We start from the raw sequence: 21,119 nt of genomic DNA, 5'->3' as shown, positions 1-21,119 counted from the left end.
TCTTGCTTCTTGCTTTGATGTGCAAAATATTCCCCTCTTTCTTTCTCCTTTCTTTCTCCTATTTTCTTCCTTTTCTTCTTCTCGTCTCTTCATGTCTCTTCATGCCTTCTCGTTTATCTGACTGGTTGGTTCTGTCGTACTTATGTCCGTACTGTCTCTTTACTAAAGGCTTCATGGTGTGTATGTCCCCTTTGTACCAATTTAGCTACCTATGTGTCTAGGTAAGGTAGGTCGGGTATAGGTTAGATAGTTATGTAGCGATTTTTTACTTGGTCTTTGATACAAATTATAGTTTACCTAGCATCACAAATAGTATCTACCTACCGTTCCTAGCATGACAAATGGCAGTACCTGTGCGCGCATAAGGGAGAAAGGCACCTGGTATGCATGCACCAGTTCTATGCATGTTTGCATATATGCGCGTGTTTTTTTCGCTATTCAAATGGTATATCTATTTATAACTTGGGGATATATAAGGTAGGTACTATTTGCGCATACTTCTTCTAATACCTACACCTACACGTGCCATTCTACTTACATTCAGGCCTGCCTGCCTGCCTGCCTGCCTGCCCACCACAAAAAAAAGAAAAAAGAACAATTCTACTCGTGATATTCATAAGCGCTTTCACTTTTTTCCTTTCGGGGATTTTCGGGGACCCAAACGAGGGCCGTGGGGGGAGGGAGGGGCCAGTTATAGGCCATATCATTTCTAAAAAAAGAAAAAGAAAACAAAAAAAGAATTTGGGACGGCAGCTCTAAGTCAGGCTCTTAATGCTCGATGAGAGCATCCCGGCCAGGGCCAACACCGACCCACTTGACGGGCACGTTGAGCTCCTTTTCGATAAACTCGACGTATGTCTTGGCCTGGCGGGGCAGCTCGTCCCAGGTAGTGCACTTGGTGATGTCGGTCTTCCAGCCGGGCAGGGTGACGTAGTCAATCTCGAGACCGTCGTGCTCGGCCTGGGCCAGGTCAGCAGGGAAGCTCTCGCCATTGTACTCGTCGACGGTGCCGTCTGGGCGCTTGACCCGGTACTTGACGGCGACCTTGAGCTCGTCAAAAGTGTCGAGGACGTCGAGCTTGGTCAGGTTGAGAGCGGTGTACTCGTTGATGACATGCGAGTAGCGCATGATGCAAAGATCCAACCAGCCGCAACGTCGTCGGCGACCAGTGGTGGTACTAATTTGTTGTCAGAGTTTGATTGGTCTGGAATTGAAGGATAAGATGGTAACAAGCTGAAAGGAACGTACCCGAACTCGGCGCCCTGTTCTTGTAGTCTCTCGCCAACGGCGTTGAGCTGCTCGGTGGGGAAGGGACCTAAGGCAGTGATAAGCATTTTGCGGAATAGGAATAAGAAGGAGGGAAAAGACGAACCGCTACCGACACGCGTGGTGTAGGCCTTGACAACACCAATGACTTCCTTGATGTTGCTGCGCTTGATGCCACCGAGACCAGTGAAGACACCTCCCCTGTATCTTGTTAGACAATGGTGAAATGGAAGGGGGCAAAGAGTTATGAGTGTAATCGTACATTCCGGTCGATGATGAAGTGACCTATCTGGAGTCAGTGTGTATTCAAGAAGAGAGCTGGATGCGATGAACAACTTACATAAGGGAATGTGCCAAAGTCAATGTCCCTAAATTTCTCTAATCAGCGCCCCGAATCTTTAGATCCCCGTGAAAATGAACCTACAAGAGCATGGCGTTGGCACCCTCAATCAAGATCTCGCTGCCCTTGCGCTGGGCCTGCGAGACCAAAGCAACGGAGTCGACGACAAAAGGTTTCAGGATCTTGCGGTACTCGTCAAAGTCGCGGATCTCCTGCTCTACATCGTAGTCAAGCAAGTCGCCCCATCGCTTCTTTTGACCGGCTGCCATGCGGCGGAGGAGGTCGTCGAAACCGGGCTTGTCAAAGATCTTGTTGACGCGGATACCATTGCGGGCGGCCTTGCTCGAATAAGCGGGACCAATGCCGTTGCCCGTGGTGCCGACCTTGGCGCTGCCAAGTTCGGCCTCTTCAAGACCATCAAGGCGCTTATGAAGAGTAAGGAGGACATGGGCACGATCACTGATGAAAATGCGACCGTCGGTATCGCAACCCTTCTCCTTGAGCTCCTTGAGTTCCTTCAGGAACTGGGGCACGTGGACGACGGTTCCGTTTCCCTAATTGACAACAATCGAACGTTTGTTAGCTTTAACCGGCCGATGATCTTCCAATGTCTTATTATTGGCATATCCCCACGAAGACGCGCCGCGGGGAACTGCTGCAACGAAGGGAACGAAGGTAGACGTACGACAAGGTTGGTGGCCTTCTTGTTGATCAAGCCACTGGGAAGGAGATGAAAATGGTACTATATATCAGCTATAAGTCAGCATTGTCGCCTTGCTTATCCTCGCTTTGCTCAAACTGTTCGAGTGATCCTTGCTTGTTCTCAAAGTACACGGGAGAGGCCTATTTGGGACGTACCTTGACGCCATTAATGACGAGTGTGTGACCCGCATTGTGACCTCCGGCGCACCGGGCGACGAGGTCAAACGCGTCCTGCGCGAGAAGGGCGTCGACAAGCTTTCCTTTGATGCTGTGTTACTTCCTGACTGCATATGCCTCATAATAGCGGTGACTACCAACCTTTGCCTGTACAATGACCATGCATAATTAGTCTTTATACGTATATTCGCCATATGAAAAGTAATTGACGCACCTTCATCGCCCCATTGGGCACCTAGCACCACCGTTGCACCCATTATTGGGGAATATGTGTTGATATGTGAAGTGAAGAGGGGGTTCTCTTAGGAATTCAAAGAAATCGAGTCACAAAAAGGTCGCGGAGAAAGATTGGGATTGAAGGTGAACCGGCATCGGTGGTATCCGCAGACTGAACCCAATCGGGATGGTTCTTCTCACAATCTCCTCGGCCCAAAGTTAGTGCGGGCACATCGATCAGGAAAGAGGGGTGGTGGGGTTACTTGTCTAATGACACCAGGGGCCCATCATCATTAAACTAGACCTCATTCAATTATAGCGGGGGGTTGAGCCTCTCACTGTTTCGGTATTCGTCACCTTTGTTTTTGTCCCTGATCGTTTGCTGTACCTTCTACTAATATACAAGCTTCCATGTTATGGATTCCCATTTCATCTCTTAAATCTCTCATCTCCATCTCAAACCCTGAGCTTCTCTCCCACTCTTCAAGATCTGGTGGGGTTGGACACTCTACTACATCACGTCAGTCGTCGTTGCTTTTCCTCCTTTATGATTGGCAAAAGTGCACCTAAGTTTTGGATACTTCTTCAAGGGATGGAGGGGTTGAAAGGCTACCTCAGCCTCGCAGGATTCTGTTCGATATAACAGGTATCTTCAAAGCCCGAAACCTCTGCGGGAGGTATCGGTACTTCAGCCACCAACAACACGTGGAAGGACAAATGATACATTCTACGCATTTTGTGATGAAACGAACTCGGCCTGCCGCTCTTTGGATCTTATGCACTCTATGAATATCTTATGCAACCATATGCTAATTGTGCAGGCATTATGCAAAGGGACAATATCTTATGCATGGCTGAGCGCTGAAGCTCCTTGATACAACTCCGCCTCAATCCCACGCGGCCCCCCCTGACGAATTAGGCTGACTGCTTTGCTGCAAGGTCAGACGAGTCTGCCTCGTCTGCTATTTTCTGAATGGCTTTCCTTTTGTGAATAGATATCTATGTATTAAATCCATTCAACGCCTCGCTGTGCCTCTTCGCGGCCCTCGACTCGTGCCCTTCGACAACTGGCTAGACCTCGTTACATTTACCTACTCGACGCGTGCAGGACATGCTTCTTTTACCAATGACCTTTGATTACAGATTATAATTCGTCTATTGCTCTTAAAGTCGGATCGGGTTTCAAGAGCGCTTGGGACCTAACAGAGGGTAAAACCGGACCATGGCCACCCTGGCATCTCGGTCGTCTTCCCCCGTGCCTCCCTTGAGTCGCAGACGGAAAGCTTGGGCCAGAAAATGTGAGCGTTACTGCTGTCTAACCCTCACATACTTTCCGCTCGCTTTTGTCTATGGCTTGACGACATGGGCGGTCTGGGTGGTGACGATCATTGGACAAAACTCCAGTACCTCCGACTGGACTGGTATGTCTCGAGAAGGATATGAAATCTACAGAGGAAGTAAATCGCAAAGGCTAACGATATCAGGCTTCACGAGTTCGACTGTCGGAGTTGCCTTTTACGTCCTTTTAAACTGGTCCTATACGACTGCCGTCTTCACTGATCCTGGATCTCCTCTCTCCCGCAAATCCGGTTACAGTCACCTGCCAATGCAAGAACCACGAAGTCCAACGTCTTTCACCGTCAAGTCCACTGGCGAGCTGCGATTCTGCAAGAAATGTCAGTCGCGAAAACCTGACCGATCCCACCACTGCTCTACGTGCCGACGATGCGTCCTCAAAATGGACCACCATTGTCCCTGGCTAGCGACGTGCGTTGGACTACGCAACTACAAGGCTTTTCTCTTGTTCCTCATCTACACGAGTCTTTACTGCTGGATCTGTTTCGCTGTATCAATGACCCAGGTCCTGCGCGAACTTGCCAGCGACGCTGGCGAAATGGTAGAAGGTTTCATGACAATCAACTACGTCCTATTGGCGGTGATTGCAGGCATTATCGGGCTTGTCCTGAGCGGCTTTACAGCATGGCATATTAGCCTGGCTTTCCGTGGACAAACGACGATTGAATGTCTCGAGAAAACTCGATACCTCTCACCGTTGCGCAAGTCTCTTCAAACCGCTTCCTACCAGCAACACTTCGTCGACTCCAGCGGCGCCAACACACCCAGTTACTCGCAACAATTCATGGAGATCCATGCCAATGCGGTACCAGGTGTGACGCGACCCGAAGAAGGCGAAGAGGACCGAAGCGAAGCTGCATCACCACTAATCAACAGCCCAGCACAAATATCGCTACAGCGCACTTACTACGACTCTGAACGGTGGCGCGAGCGCCAGCGCTACGAGGACTACATGGATGAAAAAGACTCTGAAAAATTACCCAACGCCTTTGACCTTGGCTGGCGACGCAACTTGCTACATCTTTTCGGCGAGAGGCCCTTATTATGGTGGATTCCCATTTGCAACACCACTGGCGATGGATGGAGCTGGGAGCCGAGCCCGAAGTGGCTCGACGCGCGAGATCGCATCCGCCGGGATCGCGAGGAGCGATGGCGAGCCGAGCAAGAGCGCGAGCGCGCGGCAGGATGGGGCGCAGAGGACGTTACTGGAAGAAGCTATACTGATTCCTTCTCTTCCACCCCTTCGACGAGCCAGCGCCGTCTTCCTCCGCGATGGCAACCCACGCCCAATGGTGAAGACAGCCATTACCTTACTACCTCGACCGGTGGCGTCTGGGTGCCTACTTCGGGCCAAAGATCTCCTGGAAAAGCAGAGCAACTTCTCGGTCGGCCATTGAGTCCTGGCGATGCAAGCGGCGGCGGACGTCCAAACAGCGGTGTCTCGATGCACACTTTACGTCCCTTTGGCCGGCAAGACAATGGCGACGATGGATCCGAGGAGCCCGAGTTTGATCACTACGAAGTCAGCAGCGACGAGGACGTCGCGAAATAGTATACGATAGAGACCATAAAAGGGTGTCCTAGCCGCACATCATGATGTGCTTTTAAAAACTCTTGCGCAAGTTCTTCGATACAGTATAATTGTCTTGTGCATATGTGCATAGGATCAGATTCTCAAGATGTGCACGCCTATCCATGCACACAGATATTTTGTTTATTGTATATACAGTATTGCGAAAAAGGGGGTTGGCGTCCAGCGTTGGACTCGAATTTACTTCGTCTTCTTTTGTCTCTACTTTCTTTCTAGCCAGCGGTGTCTCCCTCTTTTCTGTTAAGCTTTGGCGTGTTCAAATGATTTTGGCAGCGGGACCTTTCGGGCGTGGCGCTTGCTCTTTCCCGGCGCTTTTACTCCTACATTCAATCAGTTGTTAACATCCCCTGGTCTTTACAATGTATGGTTTGTTTAGTACAGCGGAGGAGCCTGATATTTATGCGGCCAATTATAGCATCATACTCGGTGTTGATATAAGCGGGTTTAATTAATGTATAGCACAGCATAACTTAATAAGGCTCATTGTGCATCGTGTACTAGAACTTAAATTGACCATTTTGTTTATGAACCTAAAGGTTTATCGAGCACAATATATCTTCACCACTCTGTGTCTTACATCTTGGCATGTTCTTTTCATGCGGCAACTAAATCAAGCTAGACGTAAAACGCCGGTATTCAACTATATTGCCAAATTGCTATAACGCTGTATTTCTAGAAATGCTATAACGTAAATCTCATCGACTTCGATTTTATACAATGCCAGTAATAACTTGTAATATCCAAAAGAAAAGGAGAAGTCCTGTCGCCCAAAATAACCAACAACTATCAAAAAACACAGATAGGTTCATTCCTTCTTCCACTCCTCAAACTCCCATTCCAAATGCTCTTTCAAATGCCTGATGTATTTATTCCCAAAATTCTTTCCGCAACGCCAACACACGAGATCACGCTGCAGGTATCCTTCTCGCCCAGGATGTCGCCGGACGTCTGTTGGGGAAAGCGGAAAATCCTCCACATCAATCAAAAAGGGTGATTTGAAACTATTATAATGGCTGCGATGGTGTAGACAGTCGCTCACAGCATCGACAGAGAGGACGTGGATATGGAGATGGCTCATTGATGGGTGTGCGTGGATCCCGGATATCACTGACGTGGAGTAGTCACGGCCAGGAGGCAGATCCAAAGATTCCTCGGGCTGTTGCAATTCCGCTTTTCTGGGATCTGCAGCTAGTGCAGCCTCCAATGCCGCCTCCCTTTTGCGCTCCGTGGCTGAGAACTTGCCATATCTGCGCCGCAGCTCCTTGGCGACCAGCACCCGGAGCGATTTAACTTCTTTTTGCACGAGCGCCAGAAATTCCCTATCCTCAAATGCGTCAAACGGGTGTAATAGAAACTTGGATGGGTCTCGTGGCAAAAGTAGAATATGCACAGCGGCTTTCGGGTACAAGTCATTAATGACGACAAAGTCGTCGTTATAGTAGATTACGCGCTCGGGACCAAAGGCTGTAGGATCATAGCTGTAGGCGCCCAGTCCGTCCCGGCCAATGAAGAGATTGGGATGCGCTCGCGGTCTGGAGGGTTTTGGCGCGGGATGATGTTTTGGTTTAGGAGCCATAAGTTCGGCGACTGCGAAGGCGTGGGTTTAGTAAAAAACTTCAGAGTCAATGACCAAGACAGTGGGAGAGAATAACATACAGGCATCGCGCTTCTGGGTCGAGTCAGTCCCTATTGAAGGCTGCCCCGGCAATGCTGTGCCGGTCATTTCTTCGGCGGTGATGGCGTCTTGAGGTTCTTCATCATCCCGTGCTGCGTCATGAGAGTCTGGCATGATGCTACACAATGCTTGATAAACTACAAAATGTGAGAAATTGAACTTTTGAATAGTAAAAGGACTTCTTGTGAGTCTTAATGTCGCACCCAAGGCTGCAGCGACTGGAGTCAACAATCACGGCAACCTTACGTAGTTGGAGCGATAGCGCGATTATCAGCGATTATCAGAGATCATCAGCGGGCGCCTTCCCTGATCGGGAAAAGATTCAAAACCCTTATCCGCGCGGCGTGTTTCCACAGCTAAGAAAGTTGTGGCAGTTAGTTATACACTTGAAAAGTTCAGCGGAAGTGCAAGACAACAAGTTCTCGAGTTTTGGCGCCATATGGAGTATCAGCATTCTATACTGATAGTTTGATTCCCTGCCTAGACCAGTGGAGTATGCCGAAGAAGGGGAGCGCCAAGCCGTCTGGCGGCGGTGGCCCAAAGAAATCCTCTCCTGCCACAACGTCGGGTGTGGACGACAGCTACATTGTCTTCTCGAACGCCAAAGACAAGCCGAAAGGTTCCAAAAATGCGGGAGACAAACCTGGAAATGCGTCATCAGCGCCGACAAAACCCAAGACTGCCGGAAACAAAGGTGGACCTTCTCCGGAGGAGCTTCTGGGCGAGGGCCCGAAGAAGCCGACAACCCGCGCGTTGATTGGAGGCGCATCATGGACGGGCAAGCTGCCGGTGAATATGCTTTCAGAGCATTGCCAGAAGCAGCGGTGGGAGAAGCCAGAATACACAATGGTATAGTGCGCCCAGTAGAAACCAACAGTGGGGGACTTCTGTTACCCTCACAAGTTCTACAAAATGCTGACCATGGATCGTACACAGAGCAAAACTGACGGTGGGTTTTCCTCAATGGTCATTCTCAAAGCGACAAATCCAAAAACTCGAGAGACAACAACGCTCGCGCCCTTTAAATTGCCGCCGACGCATAAACATCTAGCTGTACAGCCTTCACCCGTTGAGGCACGTCACTTTGCCGCGACCTATGCGCTTTTCCGCGTGTCCAGCATGCGAAATATCCAGATGATGCTTCCCCCCAATTATCGCGATCTTTGGAAGGGTGCATTTCAGGATTTGAAAAAGGAAGATGTCAGGGAAGGTCGAGGGTGGATGTACGAGGCCGATCCGTTTCTGGCCAAGCGCGAGAGAGACGACGCACAGGCGGCCATAGTCAAGCAGAGGGAAGAGCGTGAGAAACAAAAGGCAAAACAGGCAAGCCAACCGGGAGCCCTTGGAGGCGCTTCTGGGGCAGGAGGCGCTGGCGGAGGGAATGTCATGAAAGGCTGGACTAGAGCCGCGAAGATTGAGATGGGCAAGCGGATGCGCAGTACAATCGAGAGACTTATCAGAACCCATGCAGTATGGAACGCATATAGTGTTCAAATTCCGAACACGCAGCGAAAGAAGATTGTCGACGAGCTTTGCACTCTGGGCTTCCGCAAAAGTCACGCCGAAGAGGCCGTTCAGCAATGCAAAGACCAGGAGGAGGCACTTGAGTGGCTTCTTGTACATGTCCCAGAGGATGATCTTCCCAAGTGGAGTTTGCCGGAAGGCTACGTCGCTGGAATCAGCATGGCGAGCGGTGATCTCAGGCGTGAAGCTGCGGTCAAGCGCCTGGCAGCTGCGGGATATGCAACGGAGTTGTGCGAAAAGGCATTTGATGCGCACCGTGGTGATGAAGGAAAGGCTGCAGAGACGCTTCAGCGAGTACTTTTGCATGATGATGAAGATCCTTTTGGTACTGACACGCCTGACGTTTCCTCACTGGAGATTGCAGATGGCAATGAGGACGGCGAGATGTCGGTATGGGATGAAGAACAGATTACTCTCGAAGCAATCTTTGGAGAACGTTTTCAATCGCCCTCTCCAAACGTTTGCAGAATCCAGCTGGAAGTTCAAAAAGCCAAGAAGCCGTTTACTTTACAGGTTCGAAGACCGTCACGCCCCTATCCAGCCTGTATACCCATCATATCCGTCACCGCAGAGGGTTTGCCGGCGTATATCCGCTTGAGCATCATCCGGCGGACCGCGGAGTATGCTGAGATAAGTCTAATTGGCGAGCAAATGATCTTCAACCTTGTCGACTGGCTCGAACACGAAATTCCAAACATCATTGAGAATCCAGGCCGACTGAGTGACATTTCGTCTGCTGCTTCTGCGGCTGGAGAAGTCCAAGCAGCACCAAAGCCTGTGCCGGGCAAGTCCAAACCTAGAAGGGCACCGAGACAGATCAACTGGCAGCCTGGTACCGAGGCAAGTCTCTCGGCGCTCTCTCGTTGGCAATCGGCAATGAACCAACCGGCCGGGAAGAAGATGCTTGCTGCGAGACAATCGCTTCCAGCCTGGAGTCTCAAGGACATTCTCGTCAAGACAGTCAACGATCACCAGGTCACTATCATCTCTGGAGAGACTGGTTCAGGTAAATCGACACAGTCGGTTCAATTCGTCTTGGATGACTTGATCCGGAGACAGCTCGGTGGAGCGGCGAACATTATATGTACACAACCGCGCAGGATCTCAGCACTCGGTCTCGCAGACCGTGTGAGTGAGGAGCGCTGTTCTACAGTTGGTGACGAAGTCGGATACGCCATCCGCGGCGAATCAAAGCAGAAGCCGGGAACGACAAAAATCACGTTTGTCACGACAGGTGTGCTCTTACGAAGATTACAAACATCCGGTGGCAGCGAGGCGGACGTAGTCGCAGCCCTCTCCGACGTGAGCCACGTGGTGGTCGACGAAGTCCACGAGCGAAGCTTAGACACCGACTTCCTCCTCGTGCTCCTCCGTGGCGTACTTCAAAGGCGAAAAGACCTTAAGCTCATCCTTATGAGTGCCACTCTCGACGCCGAAATCTTTGAAAACTACTTCAGAGGTTCCGGCAAAGTTGGCCGGGTCGAGATCCAAGGCCGCACGTTCCCCGTTCAAGACTACTACCTCGACGACATTTTGCGCAAAGTCAACTTCACGTCCTCTTCGGGCGGCAAAGAGCTCGAAGATGACGAAAGCGGCGACGGTATTTCCTCTCAGGAGAGTTCTGTCGCCAACGCCATCCAAAGGATTGGCATGCGAATCAACTACGACCTCATCGCGAGAACCGTTCAATACATTGACGCCGAACTCGGCGACCAGGACGGCGGTATCCTCATCTTCCTCCCTGGTACACTTGAAATCAACCGCACCCTCGACGCCGTCAAAGCCATTCCCAACATCCACGCCCTCCCATTGCACGCGTCTCTCCTCCCCGCCGAGCAACGGCGCGTGTTTCCTCCCGCACCCAAAGGCAAGCGCAAAGTGATCGCCGCCACCAACGTGGCCGAAACGTCCATTACAATCCAAGACATTGTTGCAGTCATCGACACGGGCCGGGTCAAAGAGACCAGCTTCGACCCACAAAACAACATGGTCAAGCTCGAAGAAGTATGGGCCTCGCGCGCCGCATGCAAGCAGCGTCGCGGTCGAGCGGGTCGTGTCCGCGCCGGCGAATGCTACAAGCTGTACACGCGCAATGCTGAAATGAGCAAAATGATGGAACGGCCGGACCCGGAGATCCGGCGCGTGCCGCTCGAGCAGCTCTGTCTCTCCGTCAAGGCCATGGGCGTACAAGACGTGCCCTCGTTCCTCGCCAGCGCCCTTACTCCGCCGGAAAGCATGGCCGTAGAGGGCGCCATCGACTTACTCGGCCGCATGGGCGCGCTGGACGGCGACTCCCTCACCGCTCTCGGTCGTCATCTCGCCATGATCCCTGCCGACCTGCGCTGCGGCAAGCTCATCGTCTACGGCGCAGCGTTTGGCTGTCTCGAAGCCTGTCTCACCGTCGCTGCCATCCTGACTGTCAAAAGCCCCTTTGTCTCTCCTCAGGCCAAGCGCGACGAATCCAAAGCCGCCCGAGCAGCCTTTGCCAGATCCCACGGCGACCTGCTCGGCGACCTGCGCGCCTACGAGGAGTGGCTGGAAGTGCGCAAAACGTCGACATCCCAGCGAGAAGTCCGCGCCTGGTGCGACGACAACTTCCTCTCCTTCCAGACCCTCATGGACATTTTGTCCAATCGGTCCCAGTACCTCACCTCGCTCAAAGAAATCGGTTTTATCCCCGTCACGTACCACAGCTCGTCGTCACTCAACAGCGGGTTCAACAAGAACAACGACAACGATGGACTCATCCGCGCCCTCATCGCCGGCGCGTTCAATCCCCAGATCGCCCGGATCGAGTTCCCCGAGAAGAAATTCGCCGCGTCCATTTCCGGCGCGGTCGAACTCGATCCTGAAGCCCGTATGATCAAGTACTTTAATCAAGAGAACGGACGGGTCTTTGTCCATCCGAGCTCCACCTTGTTTGACGCCCAGTCTTTCCCTGGTTCCGCTGTCTTTATGAGCTACTTTAACAAAATGGCGACCAGTAAGGTCTTTATCAGGGAATTAACTCGTGAGTCCCCCTACGTTTTCTTCCGTTCCTTTTTCATCAGCACTTTCTTCCGTTTCTCTTTCTTTCTTTCTTCCTTCCTTTCTTTCTTTCTTTCTTTCTTTCTTTCTTTCTTTCTTTCTTTCTTTCTTTCTTTCTTTCTTTCTTTCTTTCTTTCTTTCTTTCTTTCTTTCTTTCTTCCAATTTCTTTCTTTCTCCTCTTCTTTCTCTTTCTTTATAAACACCACGGCCCCCCCCTTCCTTTTCTTTCAATTTGTCACCAGTAGGTTTTGTGTCTGGGAGGGCAGATGAGCTAACGACCTCACAGCATTCAACGCATACACCCTCCTTCTCTTCTGCGGCAAAATCACACTCGACACCCGCGGCCGTGGTCTCCTCGTCGACGACTGGGCCCGTCTCCGCGGCTGGGCGCGTATCGGCGTGCTCGTGTCCCGGCTCCGGTCCATGCTCGACGCCGTGCTCGCTCGCAAGCTCGAGGACCCGTCTCTCGACCTGGCCAGCGCGAGGGACGAGAGTGAGATTATCAATGTGGTTGCGAAACTTGTCGAGTTGGATGGAATGGATCGATGACGTTCTAGTCTGGGGGGGGGTTTTTTTTGGCTATATTTTGTTGTTGTTTTGTCTTGTTTCTATATATCATTAGGTTTTCTTCTTTTATCATTTTTGCCATTCCTATTAGACTTTCATCACCATCTTCCTCCTCTTCCTCCTCCTCTTCATCTTCTTCGTCGCCTTTTAACTCCTTCAACAATATTCTTATATTACTTCCCCCTTCAGCAATACTCTTACAATACTTTCCCTCATCATTCTCACCCAAAATGCATTATCTTTTCCGCATTTAGGACTTTCCCTTCCCCTTCCCCGTCCCCGTCTTCGTCTTCGTCTTCATTTTCCCTTTTTCATTCGTCGCGTTTCAATCGTCGATTTCATGCATCAAAAAGTTTATCGTCATCATCATCGGCTGGTTACTTATTTACTTATTTCCTTTTCCTTTCTCTACCCATGTGGATTCGATTTCTTACCCTACACTTGACATTCCATTAGTTTCCGCCTTTTGCATTCCATCAATCCACACTTGGCTGGCTAAGTTATTGATATGGAGAGCACCGGAACGGCAAAATCCCGTGGTCCTCAATTACTTGTTTTGTGCGAAATAGGACCGGGACCGAAACCGAAAAGATCTGGCATATCAGAACGAATTATCCTTACCTTACCTGCGAGTGCGTATCCAAAAAGAGATTACAGCGTGTGCGTATCTAGAAAAAGCAGGAAATCCTAAGAGTGGAAAGAAGGAAAGAAGGGGGGGGGAAGGGAGTATACTAAATACGATAGACTACCACGCCACCTATCGTGCCTACATCTACCTACATACACCTATCTACATATACCTACCTTATATACTCATGATAGGTATACCATTCTATAGCTCTATACAATGCTATACAATGCTATACAGTTCTATACCACTGGTCCACTGGTCCACTGGTTCACTGTCTGTATGACTGACTGTATCATAGTACATCGGGATTTAACCTTACATCGGGAATAACCATACATCAGGAATTACCATACATCAAGAATAACCATACATCAAGAATAACCACAGCAAAGGTAAAGGTGTCGTCTAAATAGGATAGGATAGGATATAGGTATTTAAGTATAGACATATAGACATGTCTGAAAACATTTGCTTTTATTTGCCTTATTTCCTTTCCCTTCACAAACCCCCACCCCCCTCCCCATTCCTTGACATGATGTATAATTTTAAAGCAAAGTGTTTAAATTGGAGAAAAGATGGTTGAGCCGACAAAATGAAAAATGGAAAGAAAAAGAAGGTGACAGAAAGAAGAGTGGAAAAATAAAAGAAGAGATGATGACAAAAGGGGCAAAGAAAACCATCAACTCCAATTTTGACGACCGGCCACACCAAGTATAACCAGAAAACAAAGGGCCCGTCCACAGTTGAACTGACCAGTTTGAGCTTAACCAACTGACCGGCTCACGCGACAGATATGACCGAAAATGAAACAAAAAGTAAAAGCAAAGAAAAGAAATAGAAGAAAAGAAAATAATAACAATCACCCACAGACTAACTAAACATCTCGCTCCAGTCAGGAGTAACGACAAACTTTCCACGGACTTGTCCAAGCGCCCATCCGCTGCGAGGAATGACTTGGTTTCCCATCTGGGCGGTATCTTCACCTTCTGCCGTTCCAGGCTCTTGTTTGATTCCTGGTGCGCCGCCTGCAGTGGCCCCGGATCGAGAGGCGTCCGCATTATTGGTGACGGGATTGGCGAGCATGGCGTCCTGCAGAAACTCGCAGTCCGCGCCGCGGGACAGTTCTAGCGCAGTGTTTCCCCAGGCAAGCGTGACGCGGCCGGATTGGTGGACGCGCAATTTACCTGCGAAACCGGAAGGAATGTCTGCGGAGGGAGCGGTGAGCGGGGGAGGGGGCACATGTTCTTCTGTCTCGTGGGAGGCTGGTTGTTGTTGCGCGTCAGGTGCGCGGCGGCCGGTGCGAGAGGCGGAAGAAGAAGAGGTGTCAGAAATGACAATGGGTTTCTGTCGGCTATTTTCGGCGGCAGCGGCGCCGGCGGCGGCAGATGGTGCGGGAGCGCCAGCGGTGTTGCCGTCGGCCGTGTCGCCGTCTTCTTCCTTTTTCAGGACGGGGTTGACGAGACTGGGGACGATAGGGGGGAATTGGAAGAGGTAGATGAGACCTTCTTTGCGGTCTTCTTGAGGAGACTGCGGCTGGGACTGTTGTTGTTGTCCCTGTTCGGGTTTTTGGGCGTTCTCGTCGGTGTTTGCTTCGCCTTCTGCCATGGCGACATCGCCTTCTGCGTCCTTGTCCTTTTCCTGTTCTTTGTCTTGTTGCTGCTGCTGGTCGGGAGCTTGGTACGCTTTCATCATGCCCAGTTCTCGCGCAAGGAATTGTACGTCTTCTTGATGCCGCTCCCATTCTTCGCGATCTTCGTTGGTTTGCAGAACGGGGTTGAAGTCAAAGAGGCCTGGCTTTCTGCGCTTGGTAGGTTTGAGAAGCATCTTGACTCTCTTCTTCTTTTGCTCGGGGGATAAAGATTGCTTGATGGCAGTGCCGTCTTCGGCGGCGGCGGCAGGAGGGATAGCGTCGACGTCCATGGGTGTGGCTTCATCTGTGGGCTCTTGCTTGACTTGAACTTGCTGTTCGTCGCGGGAAGCCGTTGGAGCTTTCTCTTTGCCCTTGTCCTTCTTCGCTGCAGCCTCGGGTTCGTCCTCGGGCACAAAAAGCCCGCCCTTGTCATCTTTTTCCTGAGCTTGTTTTCGAAGCTCTGCAGATGTAGATGAACTTGCTTCTGTGCTAACTCCCGACTGTCTATCGACGTGTTCGACTCGGTCCACTCTGATGGGTTTGAGCCCGCTGCCCATTGTGCGTCCACCGTTTCTCGCGCGTCCTTTGCCTTTGCCAGATGGATCGTCCTCGCCTTCGCTATCGCTGATGAGATTAATATGCTCAACTGCTATTCGCGGTCCTTCGGTTGCGTCATCGTCGTCAGACGAGTAATCGTCTGGTGTGTAGAATTCGGACTTGATTCGAGGTCCCCCTTCTCGTTTTATCCTGTTGGCACCTCCGCCGGAGCCAAATTGTCCCGGTTTTCGCCTTCCTGTTTGTCGTGAATGCCTTGTCAGCACATGTTCGGCTATCTAAAGAATTCCAAGCAAGCATTAAACGTCCAAATGAAAGTCCACCAACGCTCTCAAATACGCGGTGGAAGCCAATTCAAGAGAAAAACGCAGGGGCCAAGATATTACACAGCTCAAGATACCAACGCTAGTTGGATCCCATTCAAAGAAAGTGTTTGACACTCACCCATTGAATCGGCCATACTTGAGAACGGCCCACTTGCCATTCCTTCTCCTCTTTTATCGCCTCCGTCTGCGAACCCGCCACGGCCACCTCTCCCACCACGAGAGAACCCTCCCCGCCCTCTCCCTCTTGATCCACTCCCCTGATGATTTTTTTCCTTGCTGTTATTTGCATTCGCTGCATCCACAGCCGCTTGTCGAGCTTGCAGACGAGCGACCTCTGTGCGCTCTGCCTGGAGACGCTCATCTTCACTTCGTCGCAGAGTGTTTTTTGGCTTAAACTTGAGCTGGGCTTTCGATCCTGCGGCGCCAGCAGCAGCGGGACTGGCTGAAGTACGTCCTTTCAAGGATGCCAGCCGTTGAACAGGAGGACGTGATGCGGGGCGCGGGGCGCTGGTTTCAGAAGCATTGCTTGCTGCACCTGCCTGCTCTCCACTGTTTGCCTGCGCATCGGCTGCAACATCGCCGCCGCTGCTGTTCTCAGTAGCAGTCCTAGCCCTAGGTGGCTGTCTTGGTGTGATCTTCTTTGGCGGCATTATCTTGACGGGTTTGCGTGAGTTTGGACTTAGGTGCGGAGTGATGGGGCACAGAAAGAGAGCCGGAATTGCTTGAAGTCAGCTAGATGACCCTGACAATAAATGTAGACTCGAATCAGCGGCTTAGTCGTAGCAAAAGGCAATTGAATAGCTTGTCGCAAAGCTAACAAATTGCCAAGAATTATTTTGGCGACTCACGATTGATCCGTGGCTTGTGTAATCCCTGACTTTTTGCCTCTAGCTGGGATACCTACTGCCAAACCATCTGCATGCCCTAAGAAGAACGGTTCAGTTCGTGCTCCGTGGGTTTATGGAATGCGGCAGGAGTTGGATATGATTGTATATCCTCATAGAATGCTCTCAAGGACCCTTCCGCTCACATTTGGGAACTTTTATTTCGGCAGGTTATATACGCCAACAGCGCAGTTATATTCCTCTTTTGCCCAAGATTTGAAACTATGCTATCTACGGTTAGATTGATATGCTCGGGACCCCTTCGGCTCGTGCTTAAGCTAGTGGGTATCGCCGAAATAGGAAAGTTTGGACGACACATGACGACTGCATCCAACGTGAAATTCAAGAATGCCAGCACTCATCGCGATAAACGATATTGATTTTATCCGAGATAGACTCTTCGAAGGTTCATCCACGTTTGAGGCTAGATTTTAACAATGTAGTACATGTAATTCTGCTCAAGTTCGCCAAAAAGAAACCCATTATACCCCACAGAACTTAAGTGTGCATGACAATGATGACACGGAACAAATGACTAGGAAATGTGAAATCGACAGATAGATGAATTCCAAGAGAGTATAAAAATCTTGAAAATTGAAAAGAGAGACGTATTGAGAGAAAGTGAAGCAAAAAAAAGAAAGGAAATAGGGAAGGAGAGGACAAGGAGAGTCAAATGATGGTCAGGATCGACGGATCCGACTTCAACAAAAGTATGAAAGGAGAATGTGAAGAAATACAAGAGGAAAGAGAGATGAGAAATGATTTTCTGAACCGTTCCAGACTCGGACCAATAATGAAATGTGTAGGCAGACATGACGTGAACATTGCCCCTCGAAAGTAGGTTCAGGTAGAGGTGGTGCCTTGGAAGGCATTGCGCGTACCTGCCACGTTCCCAACCCGTGGAATCTTTTTCACTGCTTCCAGATCTCAATTTTTTTTTCTCCATTTTCCTGACTCTGGAACGGACGGTATTTGTTCCAAATTAAAAGAGCCCGTCTCAAAAAATAGAATAAGGAGAGGTATGACGTAATGACCACTTTTGACCAAGTAGCTTTGACAGAGAAGTTGAAAAGAAAAAGGGAAAGGAGAAAATTTGCATCAATTTTGAAACTGTATCCAATTGAAAACAAAAACCACCGAGTGATCAAGGAATGGTAATGATGATCACCACCAAATTCAAGCCATCGCAGATCATCAAATTCGCTAGAAAGGAACGAAAATAATCCGGATTATGCCCAGAAAGAGAAGCAAAAGCAGCCAATTGGGAGATTCTGAAAATGCATAGCAAGGGTCAAAGACTTCAAAGAAGTCATGCGCCGATAGCTCGACGCATCTGGATCGACCGTCAATCTTTACGTCCGTTTGTGTCGCCAGTCAGGTGATAACGCTTGTGATATTTGCACAAGATTCAGGGTTCCTCTTGAGTTTTGCAAAGGTGACCATTAAGTCGGTCATTTTATCTCTTACGCTTCTTGCTCTTGTCAGCGTTGGCATCTCCCGCCGCGATCCCGCCAAGGATGGCACTAGCTGCCTGCAGTTCAGGATTCGGCACTATAGGAACTGTCTCTTTCTTGACAGGTACCCCCATGTGCCGACCATATCGACCTTTGCGACCGTTCCCCTCATCTTCACTAATACAACCCTCAATCCCAATGCCAGCATCCTTGCATCGTTGGCATGGGCGCTGACGATCGCATCCCTTTTTGCTCTTCCGGCAACGTTGGCAACGAGGTTTTGTTGACAAATCTTCCTCATCCTCGCCAAGCTGATGCTGGAAATTGAGTGTGGAAGCGGTCGAGGGTTTGCGCGAATGCGAGGAAAGAGAAGTGGGAGAAATTGGAACCTTGTTGGATGGAGCAGATTTCGCTTTGGTCTTGTTGGTGGCGCCAGCCTGCGACTTTCCTGCTTTGGTCGACTTTAAAGAAGTCCCACTGCGAGCTTGTGAGGACCCATTTGTAGTTGTCTTTGACTTGTTAACCTTGATCTTAACGATAGCAGCGGTAGGCCCATCGACTGCATTTTCTTGGATGACGTCATTCGAATTTGGTAGGAAAGAGGCATCCTTGCGTTCTTCGTATTCATAGTCCTCGTCGACCTCGTCATCAGCACGGGCGCCTTCATCGCCGCTGATATCAGTGCTGTCGAAGCTAGGCAGGATTTCATCCAGGTGCTTCGGGCGCTTCTTGATTGTGCCGGGCCGGGGAATGGGGCTCGACTCAAGTTTGGGCACAGGATGTGCAGGGAGAGACGGTTGGTCCGCATCCTCCTCATGCTCACTAGTAGCGCCACTGGAAGATGCGACATCGGCAGCACCACTAAGTTCATCGTCCAGGGTAGAAGTCGAGTTGCGCGTACCATTGGAGATATTTGACGTATCACCAAGACGCATCAACTGAAGTGCGACATCCTCGTCGGAAATGCAGCTCGCTACCGTGGGATCAGGAGTGGGAAGAATCCCAGGCAAATTGACAGAAGACGCAGCACCAAATGCTTGACGAGTGGGAGGATAGGTAGCAGCCCCTCGAGTGCGAAGACGATGGCCGTGTTGCACGCCAGGAGGTGTTGAGTAAGACGGTGCCACACCATCTGTGTATGCGTAAGAAGCAGTATAATTCTGAGAATGCATCGGATTGTAAGAAATCGTGGATTGCATGGCATAAGCCTCCGGCGGGACTACAGTCTGTGCGTGGAGGCCGCGCTGAGGGGAGACTGATGAGATAGACGTCGGAGCGGGCACTTGTGGTGGGACGAAAAGAGGGAGCTCCTGATGAGTTGCAAGGTACGTCAGTCATCTTTCATCAAGGAGCGACAAGCGCGGTGCGACTTACCGAACTTTCAAACTTGGCCCTCTTTCTGCGACCGCCTTCCACGATATTGTCTAAGCTAATGTCCGCACTGGCGACCTGCTCATTTCTACTCTTGCGAGACCCCGTTGCCGATCCAGGCGCTCCATCACCACTGCTATAACCAGTCAGACCATCGCTTCCGTGATCTGGTGGGAAGCCATGAGAGCTCGACTGACGACTCATAGCACCCGACCGAGAGCGAGGCTTCTTCATGGTGGTGGCGGATTGTGAGCGGCGACCACGGCCAGACTGGGGCGAAACGCTCCGCTTCCGAGCAAGTCTGGAAGATGGTCGTGAGTGGGGCTGCCCATTGCCGTACGGCTGAGCGAAAGAAGGGACAGCAGCGTGTGGATCATCGAGTGAAGAGCCTTTGCGAAGACCTGCCGCTGCATTGAGTTGCTCCAAACCCTGATTGAAGACTGTAGTATAGTCCGGAATCACGCGCACGTAGACGATCATCCGGTCTCTCAGGTTTTCATATCTTGCAATCAATGTGTTCCCTTGTTCGTCCTCAAAGCTAACGCCCTGGATTCCATTGGGTCCCTCGTAGAGACCATAGAAATTTTTCACCGTTGTGATGATAGAGTCAGTCGTATCATGAGGAAATATCTGCACTCGCATCGGCAAACGAGCCTTGTAGGCTGGCGATTCGGGAAAGAGGAGCTCAAAAGTTACGTGCTTGGGAGTTGGGCTGATGGGTGACATCCCGTAAGGGTGGATCACAGTGGGCTGGCCATCAGCACGAGATGTATGCGCCGGCGGAGTCGTATAACGACCCGCCATGGTTCTTTTATTATTTCGTTCCGACGGGCCGACGAGGGAATATGAATCGGACGAGGAAGCAGATACTTCACAATTAACCCCCACTGATATGGACCCTGGATGAACTAGCGGTCGCTGCAAAATCCGTCTTGGCAGGACGGGCTTGCAGGACGTTGAAACCTGGATCGACGACTCCCGAGCGGCAAAATAACAAGCCGCCGATATCCTATTGTGTCCTCGTGTAGGTGTGTTGTTGTGCGATGCAACCTTGGCGATGGCGCCCTTGTGTCGCAGGAACTGGGGAAATTGGGCGAACCGTGGGGAATGTGATTCAGGTGACTGCAATACAAAGCTTTGTTAGCCCAAACAAACTGCAATACCACGCAGTGTCTTTCAAAGCAGTATATTGAAATAACAGACAGGCCGATGAACTCTTGATTCAGCTTGCAAAAAGACTCATACTATTTCGGCTGTGAAGGGAGAGTAAGAGTCGTCAAAGTAGAGGCACCAAGGGTGGAACGAGTCCCATGGCACAGCCAATATTGGCACAAGATGGATCGCATTGACTGAACAAGAAAACTAACTTACCAAAGAGAGCCTATGATGCTTCTTGGTTTGGCTCGACAACGCTGACTCCCAAGGCGCCGCGGGCCGGTATCTCGTCCCTAGGAGGAGGCCAGTGGGATACGATGCCAGCGGTTCGGGAGAACCTTGTGTAGCGTATATGAGGTTGGGAGAAATGAGAGACAATGGAAAAGCAACTAAGAAATGTCTGCAATGATTCGAGCAAAGAGAAATCTTAAAGATGGTCGTCGTTGATGTCGCTGGCTTTCTGACGGGCGCAGGACGGTGTTGGGAGGAGAGAAGGACCGCAAGGCATGAGAAGCGAGAGGGTTCCACTACGACGACGACTCAGCCAGCCGGCAAAGACAAGTTGCGCAGGCACAAAATGCAATCTATACAGAACAATTACGAGCACAATCACACTGTCTACGCATAAGGATAAGCATTGCGCCCATGGCATAATCATTTCCGAGCCCCTT

At 50.5% G+C, this 21,119-nt stretch overlaps 7 protein-coding genes across 7 annotated transcripts; 2 read left to right on the top strand and 5 right to left on the bottom strand.

Annotated features, from left to right (window-relative positions):
- Window positions 1-431: 431 nt before the first annotated feature.
- On the bottom strand, window positions 432-2,820 carry L228DRAFT_243015 (Adenylosuccinate synthetase). Its single transcript, XM_018331579.1, has 9 exons — window positions 2,700-2,820; window positions 2,465-2,574; window positions 2,292-2,348; window positions 1,691-2,160; window positions 1,607-1,634; window positions 1,529-1,551; window positions 1,373-1,467; window positions 1,249-1,315; window positions 432-1,177 (listed from the first exon to the last, which is right to left on the bottom strand). Exons 1-9 carry the CDS (start codon window positions 2,740-2,742, stop codon window positions 769-771), a joined length of 1,302 nt encoding a protein of 433 aa, XP_018192097.1. The 5' UTR covers window positions 2,743-2,820; the 3' UTR covers window positions 432-768.
- A 1,103-nt stretch (window positions 2,821-3,923) lies between these two features.
- Window positions 3,924-5,609, top strand: L228DRAFT_264922 (Palmitoyltransferase pfa3; the record flags this gene model as incomplete). Its single annotated transcript, XM_018334637.1, has 2 exons — window positions 3,924-4,122; window positions 4,186-5,609. 2 exons carry the CDS (start codon window positions 3,924-3,926, stop codon window positions 5,607-5,609), a joined length of 1,623 nt encoding a protein of 540 aa, XP_018192096.1.
- Window positions 5,610-6,184: 575 nt separating this feature from the next.
- L228DRAFT_279721 (HIT-like protein) lies at window positions 6,185-7,583 on the bottom strand. Its single transcript, XM_018335714.1, has 2 exons — window positions 7,305-7,583; window positions 6,185-7,235 (listed from the first exon to the last, which is right to left on the bottom strand). Exons 1-2 carry the CDS (start codon window positions 7,435-7,437, stop codon window positions 6,454-6,456), a joined length of 915 nt encoding a protein of 304 aa, XP_018192095.1. The 5' UTR covers window positions 7,438-7,583; the 3' UTR covers window positions 6,185-6,453.
- A 278-nt stretch (window positions 7,584-7,861) lies between these two features.
- Window positions 7,862-12,587, top strand: L228DRAFT_216719 (P-loop containing nucleoside triphosphate hydrolase protein). Its single transcript, XM_018330125.1, has 3 exons — window positions 7,862-8,172; window positions 8,260-11,857; window positions 12,162-12,587. Exons 1-3 carry the CDS (start codon window positions 8,119-8,121, stop codon window positions 12,422-12,424), a joined length of 3,915 nt encoding a protein of 1,304 aa, XP_018192094.1. The 5' UTR covers window positions 7,862-8,118; the 3' UTR covers window positions 12,425-12,587.
- A 1,007-nt stretch (window positions 12,588-13,594) lies between these two features.
- L228DRAFT_257954 (hypothetical protein) lies at window positions 13,595-16,564 on the bottom strand. Its single transcript, XM_018334036.1, has 3 exons — window positions 16,433-16,564; window positions 15,703-16,326; window positions 13,595-15,496 (listed from the first exon to the last, which is right to left on the bottom strand). The coding sequence occupies exons 2-3, from the start codon at window positions 16,232-16,234 to the stop codon at window positions 13,944-13,946; spliced, it is 2,085 nt and encodes a 694-aa protein (XP_018192093.1). The 5' UTR covers window positions 16,235-16,326; window positions 16,433-16,564; the 3' UTR covers window positions 13,595-13,943.
- Window positions 16,565-16,878: 314 nt separating this feature from the next.
- L228DRAFT_14671 (hypothetical protein) lies at window positions 16,879-17,669 on the bottom strand. The gene has a single exon (XM_018329231.1). It carries the CDS (start codon window positions 17,412-17,414, stop codon window positions 17,004-17,006), a length of 411 nt encoding a protein of 136 aa, XP_018192092.1. The 5' UTR covers window positions 17,415-17,669; the 3' UTR covers window positions 16,879-17,003.
- A 255-nt stretch (window positions 17,670-17,924) lies between these two features.
- Window positions 17,925-20,097, bottom strand: L228DRAFT_235592 (hypothetical protein; the record flags this gene model as incomplete). The annotated part of the gene is made up of 2 exons (XM_018330740.1): window positions 17,925-19,232; window positions 19,297-20,097. The coding sequence occupies 2 exons, from the start codon at window positions 20,095-20,097 to the stop codon at window positions 17,925-17,927; spliced, it is 2,109 nt and encodes a 702-aa protein (XP_018192091.1).
- Window positions 20,098-21,119: the final 1,022 nt, after the last annotated feature.

Source organism: Xylona heveae (assembly GCF_001619985.1).
Source record: "Xylona heveae TC161 unplaced genomic scaffold L228scaffold_1, whole genome shotgun sequence".
Taxonomy (NCBI): Eukaryota; Fungi; Ascomycota; class Xylonomycetes; order Xylonales; family Xylonaceae; genus Xylona; species Xylona heveae.
Note: the sequence above shows the minus strand (reverse complement) of the source record. Positions and strands in the feature narration are given on the sequence as shown.

What these genes read in the sequence shown, in the direction of transcription:
- L228DRAFT_243015 (XM_018331579.1), bottom strand. Translation starts at nt 2,742, where the DNA reads ATGGGTGCAACGGTGGTGCTAGGTGCCCAATGGGGCGATGAAG. An exon ending in TCGTCATTAATGGCGTCAAG is followed by an intron (nt 2,349 to 2,464) that starts GTACGTCCCAAA and finishes GCTGATATATAG; the next exon opens with TACCATTTTCATCTCCTTCC. An exon ending in AGAAGGCCACCAACCTTGTC is followed by an intron (nt 2,161 to 2,291) that starts GTACGTCTACCT and finishes GTTGTCAATTAG; the next exon opens with GGAAACGGAACCGTCGTCCA.
- L228DRAFT_216719 (XM_018330125.1), top strand. Translation starts at nt 8,119, where the DNA reads ATGCTTTCAGAGCATTGCCAGAAGCAGCGGTGGGAGAAGCCAGAATAC. An exon ending in AGAAGCCAGAATACACAATG is followed by an intron (nt 8,173 to 8,259) that starts GTATAGTGCGCC and finishes GATCGTACACAG; the next exon opens with AGCAAAACTGACGGTGGGTT. An exon ending in CTTTATCAGGGAATTAACTC is followed by an intron (nt 11,858 to 12,161) that starts GTGAGTCCCCCT and finishes ACGACCTCACAG; the next exon opens with CATTCAACGCATACACCCTC.
- L228DRAFT_279721 (XM_018335714.1), bottom strand. Translation starts at nt 7,437, where the DNA reads ATGCCAGACTCTCATGACGCAGCACGGGATGATGAAGAACCTCAAGAC. An exon ending in GACCCAGAAGCGCGATGCCT is followed by an intron (nt 7,236 to 7,304) that starts GTATGTTATTCT and finishes ACGCCTTCGCAG; the next exon opens with TCGCCGAACTTATGGCTCCT.
- L228DRAFT_257954 (XM_018334036.1), bottom strand. Translation starts at nt 16,234, where the DNA reads ATGCCGCCAAAGAAGATCACACCAAGACAGCCACCTAGGGCTAGGACT. An exon ending in AAGTATGGCCGATTCAATGG is followed by an intron (nt 15,497 to 15,702) that starts GTGAGTGTCAAA and finishes CACGACAAACAG; the next exon opens with GAAGGCGAAAACCGGGACAA.
- L228DRAFT_14671 (XM_018329231.1), bottom strand. Translation starts at nt 17,414, where the DNA reads ATGGAGAAAAAAAAATTGAGATCTGGAAGCAGTGAAAAAGATTCCACG.